We start from the raw sequence: 21,668 nt of genomic DNA on the forward strand, positions 1-21,668 counted from the left end.
TGTCTTCCCATAAGGTCTCATGTGTGGTTGAGTGTTTCCCCAGACAAGGATTTGGGATTCATCAGTACAGTGAATGATTCTTTGAAAAAGTTTTTTTGTGTTTTCCAAGCTTTTTTACAGATGGTTGTAGTCGCACAACCACTAGTCCAGCAGATCTTCACCCAAACATCTAATTTTTTTTACTGCTAACTAAGAGTTCTCGACTATTCCTCTCCGGCCTCAGAAGTATGATGTAACATTTGGGGAGGAAGATGCAGCTCAGAAGTCCAGCGCCGGAAGCCAAGATGGCAAACACCTGCACGGCTACAGTATATTTACCACTGGTGCTCAGATAAGCCGGGATGAACGAGATCCAGACACAGCAGAAGACCAACATGCTGAAAGTGATTAGTTTGGCCTCATTGTAGGTTCCCGGAAGGTTTTTTGCTAAAAAGGCAACAAAGAAACTTATGAAGGCCAAGAAGCCCATAAACCCCAAAGTCATGTAGAAGAACAACTTATGTCCTTCATTACACTCAAATATCATCTTATGATTTTCTATCTCAGTGTTCAGTGAAGGAAAAGGAGGAGACTTGTAAAGCCAAACAGAGCAAATTATAATCTGTAACCCGGAACAAAGTCCTACAACGTGACGTGGGATTACTGGTCCTAACCATTTCCTCAGAGGACTGTTAAGTCTGGTGGCTTTAAATGCCAAGATCACCATAAGGGTCTTTGCCAGGACTGTGGAGATGCTGATGGAGAAGACCACACTAAAGAAAGTTTGCCTCAGTAGGCAGGTGACCTTTGATGGTTGACCTATGAAGACCAAGGAGCAGAGGAAGCAGAGGATGAGAGACCCCAACAAGATGTAGCTGAGCTCCCGGTTGGTGGCTTTGATGATTGGTGTTTCCTGGTGTTTAGCAAACAATATTAAGATGCAGATAGTAAGAGATGAGAAGATGATGACCATGATGACCAACATAATTCCCAATGGTTCCTCATACGTAAGAAATTCTATCACTTTTGGGATGCATTTGTCTTTCTCTTCACCGGACCACTGATCAGGAGGACACTTAACACACTCACTGGCATCTGAAATAAAGTAAGATGCACTTTGAAATGTATGCAAAAATGGCTTCACGGGCTTCATAAATCTAAAAGCTGTTTATGTGGTTGGGTTATCTATGAAAGAACATAAGGGGAAAAATGGATTTTCCTGAAGAGACCCAGCGGTCTAAGAAAATGTATTTGCAGATAATAAATGATGGGAAACAGTATGAAATGTAACTTATCAGCCAAATCAGAGACCACCACAAAACATAGAGATACTGGTACCATGCTCTGTGCCGACAAGGAGCAAGACCTCAAAACATTGTTTTTTTCATTTGGAGTAGTCTTTGGCTTTGCTGATTTACTTTTTTCTCCCTTTAAACATCAATTGTAAATAATTCGCCATTCAGTGCTGGTTATTTTAAGTAAGAGCTACTAATCCCCACCCCGGTTGAGTCTAAAGATGCCATATTAATGCTTTAGCTGTTGACTAAATGCTTCTTCACCCAACGGCAATTTTTCTTCACTATTATAAACCAATGAAACTTTGTTATAACTGAGCTTTCTTCTGTCTGAATCAAGAGTGTGAAGATAGCAGCTGTCAGACACCCGGGTGGTGGAATATCTTCAAGAAAACAAAAATGTTGGACCTTTGATTTAAGATTCATCAACCTGTATTTACTTCTACATCATCTGTTGTGAAGGGTTCGGAGAGACAGAAATTAGATGGACGTCGAACCTGTTAACACCATGTATGGGACCTTTCATCCAACCAGTATCTTTACAAATGAAGGGCAACAACCCTGAAAAATTGCTGTTTGGAGCCTCTAGTTTATCTATTATGGCTTAGTTTGCATACAAGAAGGACATACAACAATTATTTAATTATATCGCTGAATGTCTTCTATTGTTAATATATGCATTTATGCAGTACAGACCAAAAGTTTGGACACACCTTCTCATTTAAAGATTTTTCTGTATTTTCATGACTATGAAAATTGTACATTCCCACTGAAGGCATCAAAATTATGAATTAACACATGTGGAATTATATACTTAACAAAAAAGTGTGAAACAACTGAAAATATGTCTTATATTCTAGGTTCTTCAAAGTAGCCACCTTTTGCTTTGATGACTGCTTTGCACACTCTTGGCATTCTCTTGATGAGCTTCAAGAGGTAGTCACCGGAAATGGTCTTCCAACAATCTTGAAGGAGTTCCCAGAGATGCTTAGCACTTGTTGGCCCTTTTGCCTTCACTCTGCGGTCCAGCTCACTCCAAACCATCTCGACTGGGTTCAGGTCTGGTGACTGTGGAGGCCAGGTCATCTGGCGTAGCCCCCCATCACTCTCCTTTTTGGTCAAATAGCCCTTACACAGCCTGGAGGTGTGTTTGGGGTCATTGTCCTGTTGAAAAATAAATGATGGTCCAACTAAACGCAAACTGGATGGAATAGCATGCCGCTGAAAGATGCTGTTGTAGCCATGCTGGTTCAGTATGCCTTCAATTTTGAATAAATCCCCACTTGTGTCACCAGCAAAGCCCCCCCACACCATCACACCTCCTCCTCCATGCTTCACAGTGGGAACCAGGCATGTAGAGTCCATCCGTTCACCTTTTCTGCGTCGCACAAAGACACGGTGGTTGGAACCAAAGATCTCAAATTTGGACTCATCAGACCAAAGCACAGATTTCCACTGGTCTAATGTCCATTCCTTGTGTTCTTTAGTCCAAACAAGTCTCTTCTGCTTGTTGCCTGTCCTTAGCAGTGGTTTCCTAGCAGCTATTTTACCATGAAGGCCTGCTGCACAAAGTCTCCTCTTAACAATTGTTGTAGAGATGTGTCTGCTGCTAGAACTCTGTGTGGTATTGACCTGGTCTCTAATCTGAGCTGCTGTTAACCTGCGATTTCTGAGGCTGGTGACTCAGATAAACTTATCCTCAGAAGCAGAGGTGACTCTTGGTCTTCCTTTCCTGGGGCGGTCCTCATGTGTGCCAGTTTCTTTGTAGCGCTTGATGGTTTTTGCAACTGCACTTGGGGACACTTTCAAAGTTTGCCCAATTTTTCGGACTGACTGACCTTCATTTCTTAAAGTAATGATGGCCACTCATTTTTCTTTACTTAGCTGCTTTTTTCTTCCCATAATACAAATTCTAACAGTCTATTCAGTAGGACTATCAGCTGTGTATCCACCTGACTTCTGCACAACGCAACTGATGGTCCCAACCCCATTTATAAGGCAAGAAATCTCACTTATTAAACCTGACAGGGCACACCTGTGAAGTGAAGACCATTTCCGGTGACTACCTCTTGAAGCTCATCAAGAGAATGCCAAGAGTGTGCAAAGCAGTCATCAAAGCAAAAGGTGGCTACTGTGAAGACCCTAGAATATAAGACATATTTTCAGTTGTTTCACACTTTTTTGGTAAGTATATAATTCCACATGTGGTAATTCATAGTTTTGATGCCTTCAGTGTGAATGTACAATTTTCATAGTCTTGAAAATACAGAAAAATCTTTAAATGAGAAGGTGTGTCCAAACTTTTGGTCTGTACTGTATATACAGTAATTGAGTGGATAATCTTACCAGTGTCGTTGGACACCTCACCCACAGAACAGGGCAGGCAGTCGTAGCAGCAGACAGGTTGTCCTTGTCGTGGGACCTTCCTGTGCCCAGGAAGACACTGGATGCTGCAGACAGAACTGGGCACCTAGAAACATTAAATCCAACGGGATGATTGGCAGGTACATTTGTCATTTTAAAAGTCAAGATTATGTGGAATCTAGCCAAGAGGCTGTGGAGCTACCAATCAGATCTACAAAAGAGTCACAGGATCTAGAGATCAGATCAACACAAGAGCCTGTGGAGCTACAGATCAGATCTACACAAAAGTCTGTGAAGCTACAGGTCAAATCTGCAGAAGACTCTGAAGATCTATAGATCAGATCTACACAAGAGTCTGGAGCTACCGATCAGATCTACAGAAGAGTCACAGGATCTAGAGATCAGATCAGCACAAGAGTCTATGGAGCTACCGATCAGATTTACATAAGAGTCTGAGGATCTAGACATCAGATCTCACACGAGTATGTGGAGCTACTGATGAGAACTTCACTGTCCTTTACCTACACAATTTGTGAGCTCAACACCTAGCATAATCACAATGGAGGCAATGGTGTCCATTATATTGGAAAGATTAGGATAACACATGGTGGCCATCATCTTGAACTTCACTTTCTATATTGTTAGATTTTTCTGATGCAAAAGCTAAAAACCCAGATTCATATATATATACTATATATAATTAACCTACAAACATACAGCACATATACAATGCACATATAAAAAGCATTACATGCATTACAGACATATACTGTACATACATAACTCATACACATACATACAACGCCTATATACACTAATGAGCAAAAAGGTAATAATGTTTGGAACTTTTGACTTTCAGGCTCCATATCTCACCATCCACCACTGCTTAGAACATGAGACGACCATCATTATGAAGACAATCATCTTGGCTATCTCATACATAAATTTGATTTAGCATATGATTAGTTACGCAGTTTCTTATCATGTCTCTGCATTGTTACTGTTTTGCTCCTAAAAATCTAACTTTTAATTTTTATTATTTTGTTACTATTTTTTAAATCCACCTTTGACATTCAACAAATCTGATCCCAGGTCTCTTCTCCACGTTCCCACAGTTGGTGCATACTGGTCGACTCATCTGTGTATGTATATAGTTTTTTCTTCACCTCTCCCCACAAGTGTTGGATTGGTTTGAGGTCTGGGGACTGTGGGGCCGATCTATCACCTTTACTTCATTGTCATTGAACCATTTCTTTGCCAATCTCGACGTATGCTTTGGGTCGTTGTCCTGCTGGAACATTATGTCGTCCTTTTCATACCCATAGTACTCGAGTGTATGAAGTATCCCATCTTGTAGGATACTCACATATAGTTCACCATTGAGATCACCATCGATAGGGTCAAGTATCCAACGCCTCTGGCTGTGAAACAACCCCATATCATCAGGTTTCCTCCACCAAACTTGACAGTTTCTTAAATTTTTCGATCCATTAGCTCCTTTTTCCCTTGTTTCTTCCAGGCCCATTTGCACCCATCAGAGCCTAGTCTATTGACTTTTGTCTCATTGCTCCAAATCACCCGTTTCCAATCTTCTACTGTCCTCTTTTTCCACCTTTTTGCAAACTTGAGCCGATGCGTCTTATGACGATATTGAAGTCGAGGCTTCTTCACCTTTTTTTCAGGCCAGCATTCCAGACATGTGTAACATGCGTCGCACGGTGCTTGCATGGACGTCTGTGATCTCACTATTACGAAGCATACGAGTCACCTCCACCACCATGTTTGTCGCACCAGAACTGATAGACCTTGTGATGAGCCCATTTGTTGACTCCAATATTTTGCCTGGACGTCCACCTCTTGGCTTTTGAATGGATGGACAGACTTCATTTCATATTCTTCCAACTGTCATGGCTGTCACATGATGCAGTTTGGCAATTTTCTTGGCTGAGAGACCGCTATCAATGAGCTGGATGCTGCTGGGAAATCTTCTTCATGGCAGCTCCACCGAACCCGTGACCTTTGCTTGGTGAATCAGTCTAATAACACACTGAGCTATAAGGGAATGTGAGATCAGGTTGTATTTTCTAGTATACAGGAAGAAAATGATTTCTCCACCACCAGGAGCAAAACGGTAACAATGCAATGACAAGACGAGAATCTGTATAACTAATCATATGCTAAATAGCTGCAAATCAAATTTATTTATGAGATAGCCAAGATGATTGTCTATGAAATGATGGGAGTCTCATGTTTGAAGCAGTGGTGGATGGTGAGATATGGAGCCCGAAAGTCAAAAGTTTTAAACATTGTTACCTTTTGCTCGTCAAAGTACCTACTTACAGTACAAGCATACTTGATGCCCAAACATACAGCGCATATACAATACACACATTATTTACAACCATTCAAGAAATATATTAATAAATACATAAATGAAATGTTCATGGTTCTGTCAGTCAGTAATGATGTTTGCAGTTTTTTTCTGAGCGGATTTGGTGTTAGATCCTAGAATTTCCTGATTTCGGGATCAGGGTGCGGAGGTTAGGCCACCTCTTCATCAGGACAGTATTCGGCAGTCAGTCAGGTGGAATTAACAAGGAGATGTATTCCAGGATGATTAGTGTGAGTCATTGAGAAGCCGCTCTTCGGAGGTGGCGGCTGTGGACTGCGTTTCACATTTACCTGCTGCCTTGTGACCATCGATCCCAGGAGACTCTAATCCTTCTGTCCATGGTGATACCTGCACATTGTAGCTTCTTCTGTAAAGCATATTATTATCTATAAGTCCCAGTCATCCCTCTGTACTCACGTGTGAAAACTGCTCGTTCCACAGAATGGAGCTGATATTCAATGTGATTTTGTCTCCATCCTTTGACTCTGGGTCGACTTTTCCCACTTTCACAAAATTAAATGTGTTCTGGAGAACCTGAACGTTTATGATGTCATAGGAAGCTGTTAGGTCACCATCAGCATTAAATGTTAACTCCTCCCCTGACAAGGTACGGAAACTTGATTTCTTGAGATGATGAAGAACCTGTAGAAGTGGTACATGGTCAGAAAATATCAAAGAATTCACCATAAGACCTTCAGTCCTCACACTGACCACAATGTAAATGTGTTCCATACTCTAAACCGGCCATTCTAGCGCCATGGTCAACATTTGGCCAGGGGCTGACTCATCAAACCGGAACCAATCAAATGGATGGAATCAAATAAATAAAGTTTCAATCATTTGGGCCATATCTGGAGGATTTATAGATCAGGATTCAGAAATTTGTTTTGAATGTTGTGTGACATGCAGAAGTAGTGCTGTTGCAGAGTGTGACATGCAGAAGTAGTGCTGTTGCAGAGTGTGACATGCAGAAGTAGTGCTGTTGTTTTAAAAGCATTCAGCAACTGTCACAAATAACACAAGCACAGCACAGGAGACATGAATTGATGTGCTTCAGAAGCATCCAGCAACTAGAGGGGTTAATACAGTCACAGGAGAAGGGGAGTGTTTTAGCAGAGCCCCAGGGGGATTGTGGGGAAGTTGTTTACTGTCTGGCTGGAGCTGAAGAGAAATGTGGTGTGTGTGTTCTGTATCTCACAGAAGCCCACAGAAGCTCAAGGAACATCAGTGTCAGATTGCACCATCCGTCGTTGTTTGATCCAAAGTGGACTTCATGAGAGACGACCAAGGAGAACATCATTGTTGAAAAAAAAATCATAAAAAAGCCAAACTACATGTTGACAAGCCACAAAGCTTCTGGGAGAATGTCCTATGGACAGATGAGACAAAAATGGAAGTTTTTGGCAAGGCACATCAGCTCTATGTTCACAGACGGAAAAATGAAGCATATTAAGAAAAGAACACTGTCCCTACTGTGAAACATGGAGGAGGCTCTGTCATGTTCTGGGGCTGCTTTGCTGCATCTGGCACAGGGTGTCTTGAATCTGTGCAGAGTACAATGAAATCTCAAGACTATCAACGGATTCTAGAGAGAAATGTGCTGCCCAGTGTCAGAAAGCTTGGTCTCAGTCGCCGGTCATGGGTCTTGCAACTGGATAATGACCCAAAACACACAGCTAAAATCACCCAAGAATGGCTAAGAGGAAAACAGTGGACTATTCTGAAGTGGCCTCCTATGAGCCCTGATCTAAATCCTATTGAGCATCTTTGGAAATTGATGAAACATGCCGTCTGGAAAAGGCAACCTTCACACACGAGACAAGTGGAGCAATTTGCTCATGAGGAGTGGCCAAAATACCTGTCGAGAGATGCAGAAGTCTCATTGATAGTTACAGGAATCGTTTGATTGCAGTGATTGCCTCAAAAGGTTCTTCAACAAAATATTAAGTTAAGAAGAACCATCATTTCTGTCCAGGCCTATTTCATGAGTTTATTTTTTTTTAAATTCTGTGGAAGCAGAAAAGCAATGTCTGACTTTCACTAGTTCATTTTCATAGATTTTAAATTTATCATTACTTTTGTCAGATTCAAGTTATTTCTGTGACCATTGTGGATTTTTCTTTCATTAAACGAGGGGTACCAACAATTTTGACCACGTGTGTATATTTAGAATTGACATAAATGGGTACAATGGCTATACAGAAAGAAGAACATCAAATACGTTGTGCAAAGCTGAGACAAAGACTGATGTGACCTAATCTTACTGAATACCAAGACACAACAGTCCTAACAGAACACGGCGACATGGCATGATTCAAAGTAGATAGAGGCGTCAGACAAGGCTGCATCCTGTCATCATTTTTCTTCAATTCATAAGCAGAAGCTATTTTCAGGAAGGCTGGACTTGCCAAAAAAGAAGGAATCAAAATTGCAAAAAACAATCTTAAATACTCAGATGATACAACAATGATAGCAACAAGCGTATATTGAATGAAGGACTTATTACAGAGTGTCAAAGAGGAAAGCTCGAACATGGGGCAGCTACTCAACTCGAAGAAGATGAAGATATTGACTACTGCCAGGTATGACCGAGACACATTTGAGATGGGCAGAGACAAACTGGAAGTTGTAAAGGACTTCAAACTTCTGAGATTAATGATCAAGGTGAAGCAATGACACCTTAAGTCAATGGGAGAATAGTTATGGTCAAATCAACAATGAAGTCAATGGACAAGGTCTTCAAATTGAGGAACATTTCACTGGCAATGAAGACACGGCTCGTACATAGTTTGGTCTTTCAATGTCTTTGAAATGTTGCACTGGACAAGGATGTTATCAATACCATGGATGGCAATTAGAACAAATAAATCAATTTTGGACCAAATCAAGCCAGATATGTCACTCGAAGCAAGGATCACCAAGCTATGACTGGCCTACTTTGAACACATCATTTGAAGACAGCAATCACCGGAAAAGGACATCATCAAGAATATAAGGAACAAGGCAAAGAGGAAGACCAGCAACCAGATGACGTGATACTATCACTTGATACTATCAAGATAAAGGTGGACATATCTAGGCTTGTACAACATCAATCTTTCTCCAGATTGTTCATCTATCAAGTTCCATTGGCTGGAGATTGAGCAGAAGACAGTAAAAAAAACTAAAGAAAACATTATACATATCATCACGTACCTTCCAAGGTTTTACATCCCTAAATTCATCACAGATTCCATCATAGCATCCAAGAAGCCAGTGCAATGCATGAGCATAGGCATAAACCGCTAAGTATGCATGGTAGGTGTAACTTAGGTCATTGGTCTCGAATAAGAAGGGCATTTTTTCCCCAAGCTCCTCTTTCCCTGTGCAGTGCGCTGTGTCATTTGTATCAAGGAAAGCTGAGCTTTGCAGGTTCCTGTCCTCATCATTCCACTTGCAGTTGAATGCTTTCTCCCAGAAAACTTTGATAAATGGATACGAAGAATGATCAGATGGACATAAGTTGAGAAGAAAGTACTCAAAGCCAGGCATAACTCCTGTTTTTGGAATCAACCCAATGGTGCCATTCAAAACCTTCCAGGTATTTTTAGAATAAAGGCCTGGAGTGATTGCAAAAGAAGCTGAAGTTATGAATATCTTCCCAGTCACACCATCAGCAAACATAGCATCTAGCAGAGCTTTCGTGTGGACCTCAGGACTGTGCAGAACAATCACATTGACCGTGCTTTTCGTAATGACTTGGACCACACTAGAAATTTGTCTGGCTGAATAACTCAGGTGGATTTTCTCCAGGAAGGCTACACAAACTCCAATTCTCTCCATACCGGCTTGGATGACTTGTGCTCCTTGAAGCCCCACATCATTGTCCACCACAAGCATTCCCACCCATGTCCAGCCAAAATGACCAACCAACTGAGAAAGAGCAATGTTCTGAAATGCATTGCTAGGTACAGTGCGGAAGAAGGATGGGAAGTTAATCTTATTACTAAGGCTGGACAGGGTGGCCCCATGGCTAATCTGGAAAAGACACATAATCCATTTCAGAATCAATGAAATTTCCAATGAAATTATATAATAATATAATACAATACATTTACCCTCTGTCAGTCCCTTCACTTACTCCCCATTACCCAAAGACACCTTTTCAAAACCCTAACCATGGCATACAAAGCCATCCACAACCTGTCTCCTCCATACATCTGTGACCTAGTCTCCCGGTACTTACCTGCACACAACCTCCTATCCTCACAAGATCTCCTTCTCTACTCCCCTCTTTTCTCCTCTTCCCACAAGATTTCTCCGGTGCATCCGCTCTACTGTGGAACTCTGTACCCCAACACATCAGACTCTAGCCTACCGTGGAAACCTTCAGAAGGAACCTGAAGATCCACCTCTTCCGACAAGCCTACAACCCGCAGTAACCACCGCTCCATCATATCACTGCGCGACCAGCTCTACCCTCACCTACTGCATCCCCTGTAGATTGTGAGTCCTCGAGGGCAGGGTCCTCTCTCCTCTTGTACTAGTCAATCAATTCTACTGTCTAAGATTATTATACTTGTTTTATTATTTATATACCTTTTCACATGTAAAGCGCCATGGTATAAATGGCGCTATAATAATAAATAATAATAATACAGTTACTGAAATTTGTAACTTTACATAATGAAAGCAAGTGGCAGCTCAATGCATCATAACATGTGAGATGTCTGTACAAATGCATTACCTGGGGGTAATGGAGGACACCAAGGATTCGAGCAATTGGAAGAGACAAAGCTGAGAAAACATCCCCAATGATCCCAGCTTTGACAGACTGGAGATAACAATCATAATCTGGAATGGGGTTAGCAGTTCCGGATAACAAGGACATCACTCCCCTGACTGCTCTCAGTTCAGACATACAAGTATCTATGAGACTGAAGCCCAATGTGATATTAGGCAGGAGGTTCGGAGACCGATTAACTTCATTTAGTGCAAACATGAGGCCAAGAACATCTCGGTAATAACGGATGTGAAACCTGTGAGAACAAGAAGATAATGGAAGATTTATAGTTTATTTTATAATAATCACTCATTAGTCTGCAATATACAGAAGCTACAAGAAACATGAAGAAGACCTCGTCAAGAAACATCAATAAATGGCCAACACGATCTGGAGCAATATGGTCACATCTAATTTCACTTTGACCTATGTGCTTTCTAGTCACCTTTAGGCTTGGCAAAAGCTCAAATTTATTGAGCCGGAACATTGTCACCTGTTAACATGAGGCATTAAAACATTTTTTTCACCAAATTTACCTAGACTGCTGCCTATCTGTAGCATTGGCGTCTCTGCCTCCTGCCAGGCAGAGACGCCGCCCCTCTCACCTCCTCTCTCCCCGCGATCCCCGCTCTCCTTCTCTTCCTGCTGTCGGCACGCGCAGTCCCCCGGGCACTGTGCTTAGGGCGCGCGCGCGCGCTCCCCCCCTCTTAAAGGGGCCACGTGCGCCGTCCTAAGGAGTCCCCGGCCAATAGCCGAGGGTCCTCCCATATATAGGGCACCTCCTCCAAAATGGAGGTGCCCGAGCAAAGTTGTTGCACAGTGTTACTTATCTCTGCTTCAGCCCTCAGGTTCCGCTGCTAGCCTGACTTCTTGTCCTGCCTGCCAGCCTGTTATCTGCTCGTTACCTGCCGAGTCTGCCAGCCCACTCACCTGGGAGCGCTCGCCTGTTACCTGCCTATTACCTTACGTGTCTGTCAGCCCGCTCACCTGGGAGCGCTCGCCTGTTACCTGCCTGATACCTGCCGTGTCTGTCAGCCCGCTCACCTGGGAGCACCCGCCTGTTACCTGCCGTGTCTGTCAGCCCTCTCACCTGGGAGCACCCGCCTGTTACCTTCCGTGTCTGTCAGCCCGCTCACCTGAGAGCGCTCGCCTGTTACCTGCCTGTTACCTTCCGTGTCTGTCAGCCCGCTCACCTGGGAGCGCTCGCCTGTTACCTGCCTGTTACCAGACCGTCCATCTAGAGACTTCTGCCTGTCACTTGCCGTGACCACCTGACAGCCTACCCGGAGGCTCCCGCCTGTCACCTACCGTGTCTACCAGTCCATCCTCCAGGACCACTCGTCAGCCTGCCTGCTGTGTCATCTGCTATACCGGTCAGTCCCAGCCATCTGACCTGTGGGAGTCACCTGCTCTCTTACAAGGTCGTCCCCAGAGTAGCACCTGGTCCCTCTGCTCGGTCCCTCCCTGGTCACGAAATCGTTAGCCGCCGTACGACCAGGGTCGGTCCGGGTTGATACTTTGTCACGCCCCTCTGGGGCCCTCCTTGCACGACAGCACAGAGGTTCCACCACCCGGACCCGTAACAGTTTGCTCGGGCCATGGAACCCGGTGGCAACCAAGCTCCCTCGCTCTCTGACCTATTCCAGGAGGTGTCCCGTCAGAGATCCCAACAGGAAACCATCCTAAACTACCTGCAGAGTGTCAACTCCCGCCTGGACACACTGAATGTTCCACCTGCGTCTGCCGCGAGTCGTACGACTCCCGCTCTGGCAGCGCCGCTGCCCACAAGTGCCATGGCATCCAGCCCTGGTCCCCGGCTTTCTGCACCTCCTCGTTTCGGAGGCGACCCCGCACTAGCTCGGGGTTTCATAAATCAGTGCACCCTGCACTTTGAACTTTTGGCACACCAGTTTCCCTCCGATCGTGCCAAGGTGGCCTTCATCATGTCCCACCTCTCTGGAGAAGCACTGGCATGGCTGAATCCCCTGTGGGAGAGAGGGGATCCCCTGGTGTCCGATCTGTCGTCTTTCCTCGTTGCTTTCCGGAGAGTCTTCGAAGAACCTGGACGTAAATCCTCTTCAGCCTCCTCTCTGCATCGTATCTGCCAAGGGAGTCTCACCGTGGGCCAATATGCCATACGGTTCCGTACCCTCGCTTCTGAGCTTGCCTGGGACAATGAGGCCCTGGTGTCCATCTTCTGGGAGGGCCTTTCCGGTCGGATTAAGGACGCGTTAGCCGGACGGGACATTCCTACCACCCTGGATGACCTGGTGTCGCTAGCTACCCGGATTGATATCCATTTCCTCGAGCGTGCTAAAGAGACTACCCAGGAGTGAAGATTTCCCCGTCTGGCTCCTACCTTCCAGAGACCTGTCTCTCAATCAGCCACTTCCCGGGCACGCTCGCCCGAACCTATGTAGGTCGACTAGACCAAGATGGTCGAATCTCGCCAAGAGTCTCGCCGAGCCGAGGGGAGCTGTTTCTACTGTGACAGTAAGGAGCACTTCATCCGTTCCTGCCCGGTGAGGCCGGGAAACTCCAGTGTCTAGGACCGCTCGGAGAGGTCATCCTAGGCAAAAGTAAATCCTCTGCTTCCCTGACTTTGTCTGTCTCTATCCCCTGGGGAGAGAACCGCTGTTTTGAACTTGCACACCTAGATTCCGGAGCTGATGGGAACCTCATCTCCCAGTCCCTGATAGAGAGATATCACATCCCCACCAAACCTCTGGCTGAACCATTGGCTGTCGCCGCCGTGGATGGAAGACTTCTTCCGGTATCCATCCTGCTCGTCACTGAGCCTATAACCCTGCAGGTGGGAATGCTGCACTCTGAGAGGATCTCCTTCCATGTACTTTCCAGTCTCTCTCACTCCCTATTGCTGGGTCTACCCTGGCTGCAGAGACATGAACCCGTGCTGAATTGGCAATCCGGCGAGGTTCTCTGTTGGGGGCAGGAGTGCCATGGGACCTGCCTGGTCCCAGTCCGCCCGATTCGCCCTCCGCTCACCCCGCCTAATCTACCCAGTTTACCGGCACCTTACTGGTCCTATGCAGATGTCTTCGATAAAAAGGAAGCAGAGACACTGCCACCTCTAGGTCATATGATTGCCCGATCGACCTGGTACCCGGAGCCACTCCGCCCCGTGGGCGTATTTACCCGTTGTCATCGGCCGAAACCCGGGCCATGTCGGAGTACATCGAGGAGAATCTGGCTAGGGGATTCATCCAGAAATCTACCTCCCTGGCCGGAGCCGGATTCTTCTTTGTCAAAAAGAAGGATGGCTCGCTACGTCCCTGTATAGACTATAGAGGACTCAATCAGATCACGGTCAAAAATAAATACCCCCTGCGCTCATCTCCGAGTTGTTTGACCGCCTTAAGGGCGCTAGGATCTTTTCCAAGCTGGATCTACGTGGGGCGTATAACCTGGTCCGAATCCGTCAAGGAGATGAGTGGAAGACGGCATTCAATACCCGGGACGGTCACTACGAATACCGTGTGATGCCCTTCGGTCTCTGCAATGCTCCCGCCATCTTCCCAGAATTGGTCAACGACATCTTCCGTGATCTTCTTTACTCCTGCGTGGTGGTGTACCTGGACGATATCTTGGTCTTCTCTCCGGATCTTCCCACACACCAGAGGGATGTTCGTCAGGTCCTGCTTAGGCTCAGGCAGAATCACCTCTATGCAAAATACGAGAAGTGCCTCTTCAAAGCAGACCTCTCTTCCATTCCTGGGCTATGTTATCTCCCAGACAGGCTTGCGAATGGATACCGAGAAACTCTCTGCTGTCCTAAAGTGGCTCCGTCCGGAGGGGTTGAAGGCGATTCAGCGATTCCTAGGCTTTGCCAACTACTATCGTCTCTTCATCCCGCACTTCTCTTCCCGGTCAGCTCCCATATCTGCGCTCACCCGTAAAGGAGCAAATCCCAAGGTATGGTCGCCCGAAGCTGAGGAGGCCTTCCTTTCCTTAAAGCAAGCCTTCTCCTCTGCCCCAGTACTGCACCGTCCGGACTGCAACAAACAATTCTACCTGGAGGTTGATGCTTCCTCCTCCGGAGCCGGAGCGGTGCTCACTCAAAAGTCTTCATCCGGGAGAATGGTAACCTGCGGTTTCTTCTCCAAACTCTTCTCCTCGTCTGAGCGCAACTACTCCATTGGAGATCGAGAACTGTTAGCCATTAAATTGGCGCTGGAGGAGTGGCGCTATCTGCTTGAAGGGGCTCTATACCCGGTGATCATCTATACGGATCACAAAAATCTGGCATATCTCCAAAATGCCCAAAGACTCAATCCGCGTCAGGCCCGGTGGTCTTTGTTCTTCGCCCGCTTCGACTTCGTCCTACATTTCCGCCTGGCGGACAAGAATGTCAAACCCGACGCCTTGTCCCGATCCTTCCTGTCCTCCGATCAAGAGGAGGAGCCTATGCACATCATTGACCCCTCCAAAGTGATGCATGTGGCCCCCTTGGATCTTACTCGTCTTCCGCCCGGTAAGACGTTTGTAGCAGTACCAGATCGTGAGAAGGTTCTTCACTGGGGTCATTCATCTAAACTAGCCGGCCATGCAGGGCAAAAGAAGACCTTCCTGCTCATTACCAGGCATTACTGGTGGCCTACCCTGCGCAAGGATGTGGTAGACTTTGTCTCGGCCTGTTCATCCTGTGCCCGCAACAAAGTTCCCAGACATCTTTCAGCCGGTCGCCTCCTGCCTCTTCCTGTTCCTGCTGCCCCGTGGCAGCACATTGCCATGGACTTTATTACTGATCTACCAGCTTCTGCCGGTTGTACAGTCATTTGGGTGGTTGCCGACCGCTTCTCTAAAATGGCCCACTTCATCCCTCTACCTGGTCTCCCGTCTGCATCTCAGTTGGCCAAGGATTTCTTCTGTCATATCTTCCGTCTCCATGGTCTACCTCTCCACATTGTGTCGGATCGAGGGGTTCAGTTCACCTCACGTTTCTGGAGAGCTACCTGTAAGTTACTGGTTGTCACCCTGGATTTCTCCTCCGCCTACCATCCACAGTCCAATGGCCAAGTGGAGCGAATCAACCAAATCCTTACGAGCTACCTCCGGCACTTTGTTAATGCTCACCATACCGACTGGGTGGAGCTCCTACCATGGGCCGAATTCTCCTACAACAACCATGAGAGAGAATCCACTTCGAAATCCCCGTTCTTCGTGGTCTACGGTCAACTTCCTCGGATTACATTTCCCATCTCCGCCTCGGTGGACAACCCTGCCGCGGAGGCTCTTGTCAGCGAATTCTCCACCATTTGGGAGAATACCAGAACCGCACTTCTTCAGTCATCCGAGCGGATGAAGAAACATGCTGACAAGAGACGTCTGGAGCCGCCTCAATTCCGCCTGGGAGATAAGGTCTGGCTCTCTTCCAAACATGTCCGACTCAAAATACCCTCCTATAAGTTGGGCCCTCGGTTCATCGGTCCATTCAAAATTCTCAAACAGATCAATCCAGTGGCATACAAGTTAAAACTCCCGGCCACCTTATGGATTCCCAACTCCTTCCATGTATCTCTCCTCAAACCAGTTGTGTTTAACTCTTTTTCCAACAATCCAGGTACTCCTCCTGCTCCGGTTTCCGCTGAGGACATTTTTGAGGTAGAGAACATTCTGGCCACTAAGAGTGTAAGAGGAAAGACCTTTTTTCTTGTGGATTGGAAGGGGTTTGGCCCAGAGGAGAGAACTTGGGAACCCAGGGAGAACATTCATGCCCCGCTTCTCCTTGAAAAATTCCTTTCTGGCCTAAAAAAGAGGGGCCGTATAGGGGGGGTACTGTAGTATCGGTGTCTCTGCCTCCTGCCAGGCAGAGACGCCGTCCCTCTCACCTCCTCTCTCCCCGCGCTCCCCGCTCTCCTTCTCTTCCTGCTGTCGGCGCGTGCAGTCCCCCGGGCACTGTGCTTAGGGCGCGTGTGCTCCCACCCTCTTAAAGGGGCCGTGCGCGCCGTCCTAAGGAGTCCCCGGCCAATAGCCAAGGGTCCTCCCATATATAGGGCACCACCTCCAAAATGGAGGTGCCCGAGCAAAGTTGTTGCACAGTGTTACTTATCTCTGCTTCAGCCCTCAGGTTCCGCTGCTAGCCTGACTTCTCGTCCTGCCTGCCAGCCTGTTATCTGCCCGTTACCTGCCGAGTCTGCCAGCCTGCTCACCTGGGAGCGCTTGCCTGTTACCTGCCTGTTACCTTACGTGTCTGTCAGCTCGCTCACCTGGGAGCGCTCGCCTGTTACCTGCCTGATACCTGCCGTGTCTGTCAGCTCGCTCACCTGGGAGCGCTCGCCTGTTACCTGCCTGATACCTGCCGTGTCTGTCAGCCCGCTCTCCTGGGAGCACCCGCCTGTTACCTTCCGTGTCTGTCAGCCCGCTCACCTGGGAGCGCTCACCAGTTACTTGCCTGTTACCTTCCCTGTCTGTCAGCCCGCTCACCTGGGAGTGCTCGCTTGTTACCTGCCTGTTACCAGACCGTCCATCTAGAGACTTCTGCCTGTCACTTGCCGTGACCACCTGACAGCCTACCTGGAGGCTCCCGCCTGTCACCTACCGTGTCTACCAGTCCATCCTCCAGGACCACTCGTCAGCCTGCCTGCTGTGTCATCTGCTATACCGGTCAGTCCCAGACTTCTGACCCGTGGGAGTCACCTGCTCTCTTACAAGGTCGTCCCCAGGATAGCACCTGGTCCCTCTGCTCGGTCCCTCCCTGGTCAAGGAGTCGTTAGCCGCCGTACGACCAGGGTCGGTCCGGGTTGATACTTAGTCACGCCCCTCTGGGGCCCTCCTTGCACCACAGCACAGAGGTTCCACCACCCGGACCCGTAACACTATCTTCTTTAGGTTTGTAGAAAAAGTGGATGATGGGTGACAACCAGCCGGTTGACATCCACCTTTGTAATAGACTTACACTACTTTATTTTATTCTGTTAACCTGTGGGACCAGACACCATTCTTGCAGAAATAAAAGAAGCATCGAAAGAAGAAAGGATTAGCTCACCCTTACCTGGTGCACGAGACTGGTTTTGGCAGCTCATGGAAAGTTGGTGGTTTGAAGTCAAAGCCAGAGTGAACAACGAAGGTTCCTCCAATTAGAATATCTCCAGTCTGGAGGAAGGAATCCATTGCCCATCCCTGAAGGTTGCAGCCAATCTGGGACTGTTCTTCACTCAGTGAAGACAGAAGAAGTAGGAGTATTTGAAGAATTCTTCTCATGGAGGCGGAATAGTCGTTTAAGATGTATCGAGACTGTATGCCAAGTCAAGCAACTGGAACTGAAGCAAAATTATGCAAAGTTTGCTAAACCATCATTTTTAAGCTAACTTTGATGTTAAATCATAATTATATATTTAATATGTTTAAAAAAAAAGCTCATAGATGGGAAAGGTTAAAATGAGGAACTATGTACACCTACAATGCATGATCCAGTCCGAACCAAAAAGCTCATCTTTTCCTCCTGGTCCCAGTTGTGGATCCACTGAAATAACCACTCAGAAAAGACCTTAACACATGAACATGATATATTATTTACTTCTAAAAAAGCATCCAAACCTTTTTTGAAACCATCAATGGTTCCCACTGTGAGCAGCTCCTGAGGTAGATTATTCCACATATTAATAATTCCTGTGGTGAAAAAACCTTTATTTCTCCAGGCAGAGGCTGTGCCCCCTTGTCTTTTCTGGGGGTTTTATATGAAACTACTTTTTACCACAATTTTTTTAAGGGTCATTTCTGTACTTGTATAAACAATCATGACACCCTTAGACATCTCATCTCAACTACATTTTAATCCTGTATTCTTTCCTCATAACTAGACTCCTCCTCCTCAAGACTGCTGACTTGACAGATGTCCAGAAGGCAGTCATTGACACGCTCCACAAGGTCCCAGAGTCTGGAGGAAGAGTGGAGAGGCCACAATCCAAGCTGCTGGAGGTCTAGTGTGAAGTCTCCAAAATCAGTGATGGTTTGGGGGGCCATGTCATCTGCTGGTGTAGGCCCACTGTGTTTTATCAACACCAAAGTCAGCGCAGCCGTCTATCAGGACATTTTACAGCACTTCATGATTCCCTCTGACGACAAGCTTTATGGAGATGAAAATGTCCTTCTTCAGCAGGACTTGGCCCCTGTCCACACGGCCAAAAGTACCAATACCTGGTTTACACACAACAGGATCACTGTGCTTGATTGGCAGCAAACTCGCCTGACCTTAACCCCATAGAGAATCTATTATAGAGAATCTATGGGGTATTGTCAAGAGGAAGATGAGAGACCCCAGAGCCAACAATGCAGACGAGCTGAAGGCGGCTATCAAAGCCACCTGGCTTCCATAACACCTCAGCAGGGCCACAGGCTGATCCCTCCATGCCACAGGCTGATCCCTCCATGCCACAGGCTGATCACCTCCATGCCACATTGCCGCATTGATGCAGGAATTGATGCAAAAGGAGCCCGACCAAGTATTGAGGGCTTTTACTGAACAGACATTTCAGATTTTAAAAACATTGTTCAAGCCGTTGTTATAAAGTATTCTAATTTACTGAGATAATGACTTTTGTGTTTTCATTGGCTGTAATCCATAATCATCAACATTAACAGAAATAAACCCGTGAAATAGATCCCTCTGTGTGTAATGACTCTATATAATAGATCCCTCTGTGTGTAATGACTCTATATAATAGATCCCTCTGTGTGTAATGACTCTATATAATAGATCCCTCTGTGTGTAATGACTCTATATAATATATGAGCTTCACTTTTTGTGTTGAAAAACTGAAATAAATTAACTTTTTGATGATATTCTAATTTTGTGAGAAGCACCTGTATGTGGCAGATTGCAATGCATATAGTGCAAGAGGGTCCATTGCACATTCTGACTGCTGCTGCTGCGACAGATATTTGTAGACATAGTCCCAGGTATCAGGGGCCAGGGCCAATTTTTTTTTTTTTATCGTAATCATGGTTATTTGCTTGAAAACCAATCCAGAGTACACCGTTTATCTGCGCCATTTGCTTGTTGGCACTGCAGAATAAAACAGCCAGATCTGTTCCATATTACAATGATAAAAAGACAGAAATTTGTAGTGAACGTGGAAAATATTGGCCTCCATTTCTATTTTGTTGCAGTGTGTCAGTGAAGCTATTCACATGAGGTTGCTGTGAAGAATAGTATTAGTAAACTGCAGGACTGCATATTAAAACCGTGGTTCTCCTTCAGACGTATCACATATAATTGCGTTCCAAATTCAGCCATTTCTGGTTTCCAGTTACATTTTGCTGCAGTGTGTCAGTGAAGCTATTCACACGTGGTCGCTGTGAAGAATAGTAACCTACAGGCCCACTATTTAAAACCGTGATTTTCCGTCAGACATATCACATATAACTGCGTTTGAAATCCAGGCATTTGTACTGAACGTGGAAAATATTTAAAATGGGCAAGGTGCGTGGCAAGGGACAGGAAAGTGGACATGATAATGGTGGTGCATGCAGAGGATGAAGCCAAGGCCGTGGGCAAGCTGAAATTGTGCCACAACAAACACCGACATCTTGTCGCTCGGCCTTCCTGTCCCAATTACTATGGGATCACGGAAAACCACTATTTAACACAGAGCGGTGTCAAAAGGTTGTTGGTTGGATAGCAGATAATGTTTCCAGTCATTTAGCCACCAGCACCACCCTGTCTTCCACACGGTCAAGTCTCAGTAGCCGTAAGTCTGGACTGCATATTCCTCACCCTGATCCTCCTTCCTCCCACCATGCCGAGTGCCCGGAGACAACTGATCCCACACTTGGACATTCAGACGAGCTGTTCACTTTTCCATTTGTAGATTCGGGCCTCTCGCCCAGCCACCTTCAAGTGAGTCAAGAGGAGAACGTGTGTAGCGATGCCCAAATATTTGAGCAGCCACGGTCTCACGAAGGCAATGATGGGAAAGTGCAATAGGTGGATGATGATGAGACACAATTGCCAGAAAGTCAGGAGGAGGACAAGACTGCGGAAGTGGAAGATGAGGTGGTGAATGATATAGTAACTGACCCAAACTGGCAGGGGGACATACAGAGCGAGGACAGCAGCACACAGGAGGAGGGAGGCATAGCACCATAATAGGCAGGATGAAGCAGTGTGGTGGCCGCAGACACAAGGCGGGAATGCGTTTCCCATAACGCAAACACAACGGAAGTTGCAAGTACACCTCTTAGGTCTTCCCGAGTCTGCTTTTTTTTATTAAAGACTCTGCAGATAACCTCAAAAAGGCCATTTGCACCACCTGCCATGCCAGCATCAGCAGGAGTAGCAAAACTAGCAGCCTGACAATCACCAGCATGATCAGGCACATGGCAGCAAAGCACCTGACTTAGTGGGCTGAACTCTAGGGTCCAGAAACAGTGTCTGTGGGTGACACCACAGTTTCTTCTGCTGTTGTGCATGCACACCAATCCCACATCCATGGCGCATGCGATGATGCCTCCCGCCCTGCACCTGTCATTGCACACTTCAACTAGCACCATCGGCAAGCACGTCCACGTACTTATCCCAGTGCAGCATTCAATTGTCCCTACCACAGTCCTTGGAACGCAAGCGCAAATACGCAGCCAACGCCCCACAGGCCACACTACTAAATTCAGATATTTTGCGAATGCTTGCGTTCAAAATGTTGCTTTTTAGGCTCGTGGAGACGGAAGCTTTCCGCAACCCGATGGCAGCAGCCGTCCCTTGGTACTCGGTCCCCAGCCGCTACTATTTCTCCCGGTGTGCCGTCCCCGCATTACATGAGCACGTGTCCCACAACATTAGTCGTGCCCTCAACAGCACAGTTACTGGGAAAATCCAGCTAACCACGGACACATGGACAAGTGCTTGTGGGCAGGGAGG

General features: G+C 46.4%; 1 protein-coding gene across 1 annotated transcript; it reads right to left on the bottom strand.

Annotated features, from left to right (window-relative positions):
- Positions 1-169: 169 nt before the first annotated feature.
- LOC141257865 (extracellular calcium-sensing receptor-like) lies at positions 170-17,923 on the bottom strand. Its single transcript, XM_073672875.1, has 6 exons — positions 17,805-17,923; positions 10,757-11,048; positions 9,226-10,047; positions 6,448-6,672; positions 3,621-3,744; positions 170-1,074 (listed from the first exon to the last, which is right to left on the bottom strand). Exons 1-6 carry the CDS (start codon positions 17,921-17,923, stop codon positions 170-172), a joined length of 2,487 nt encoding a protein of 828 aa, XP_073528976.1.
- Positions 17,924-21,668: the final 3,745 nt, after the last annotated feature.

Source organism: Phyllobates terribilis, unplaced genomic scaffold, assembly GCF_046119375.1.
Source record: "Phyllobates terribilis strain yellow unplaced genomic scaffold, ASM4611937v1 Scaffold_3__8_contigs__length_932513732, whole genome shotgun sequence".
NCBI lineage: Eukaryota > Metazoa > Chordata > Amphibia > Anura > Dendrobatidae > Phyllobates > Phyllobates terribilis.

Coding starts and splice junctions, on each gene's coding strand:
- LOC141257865 (XM_073672875.1), bottom strand. CDS start 17,923: ATGGATTCCTTCCTCCAGACTGGAGATATTCTAATTGGAGGAACCTTC. Junction 3,745..6,447: donor GGAACGAGCAGTTTTCACAC/GTGAGTACAGAG, acceptor TAATGTTTCTAG/GTGCCCAGTTCTGTCTGCAG. Junction 1,075..3,620: donor TGAGGTGTCCAACGACACTG/GTAAGATTATCC, acceptor ACTTTATTTCAG/ATGCCAGTGAGTGTGTTAAG.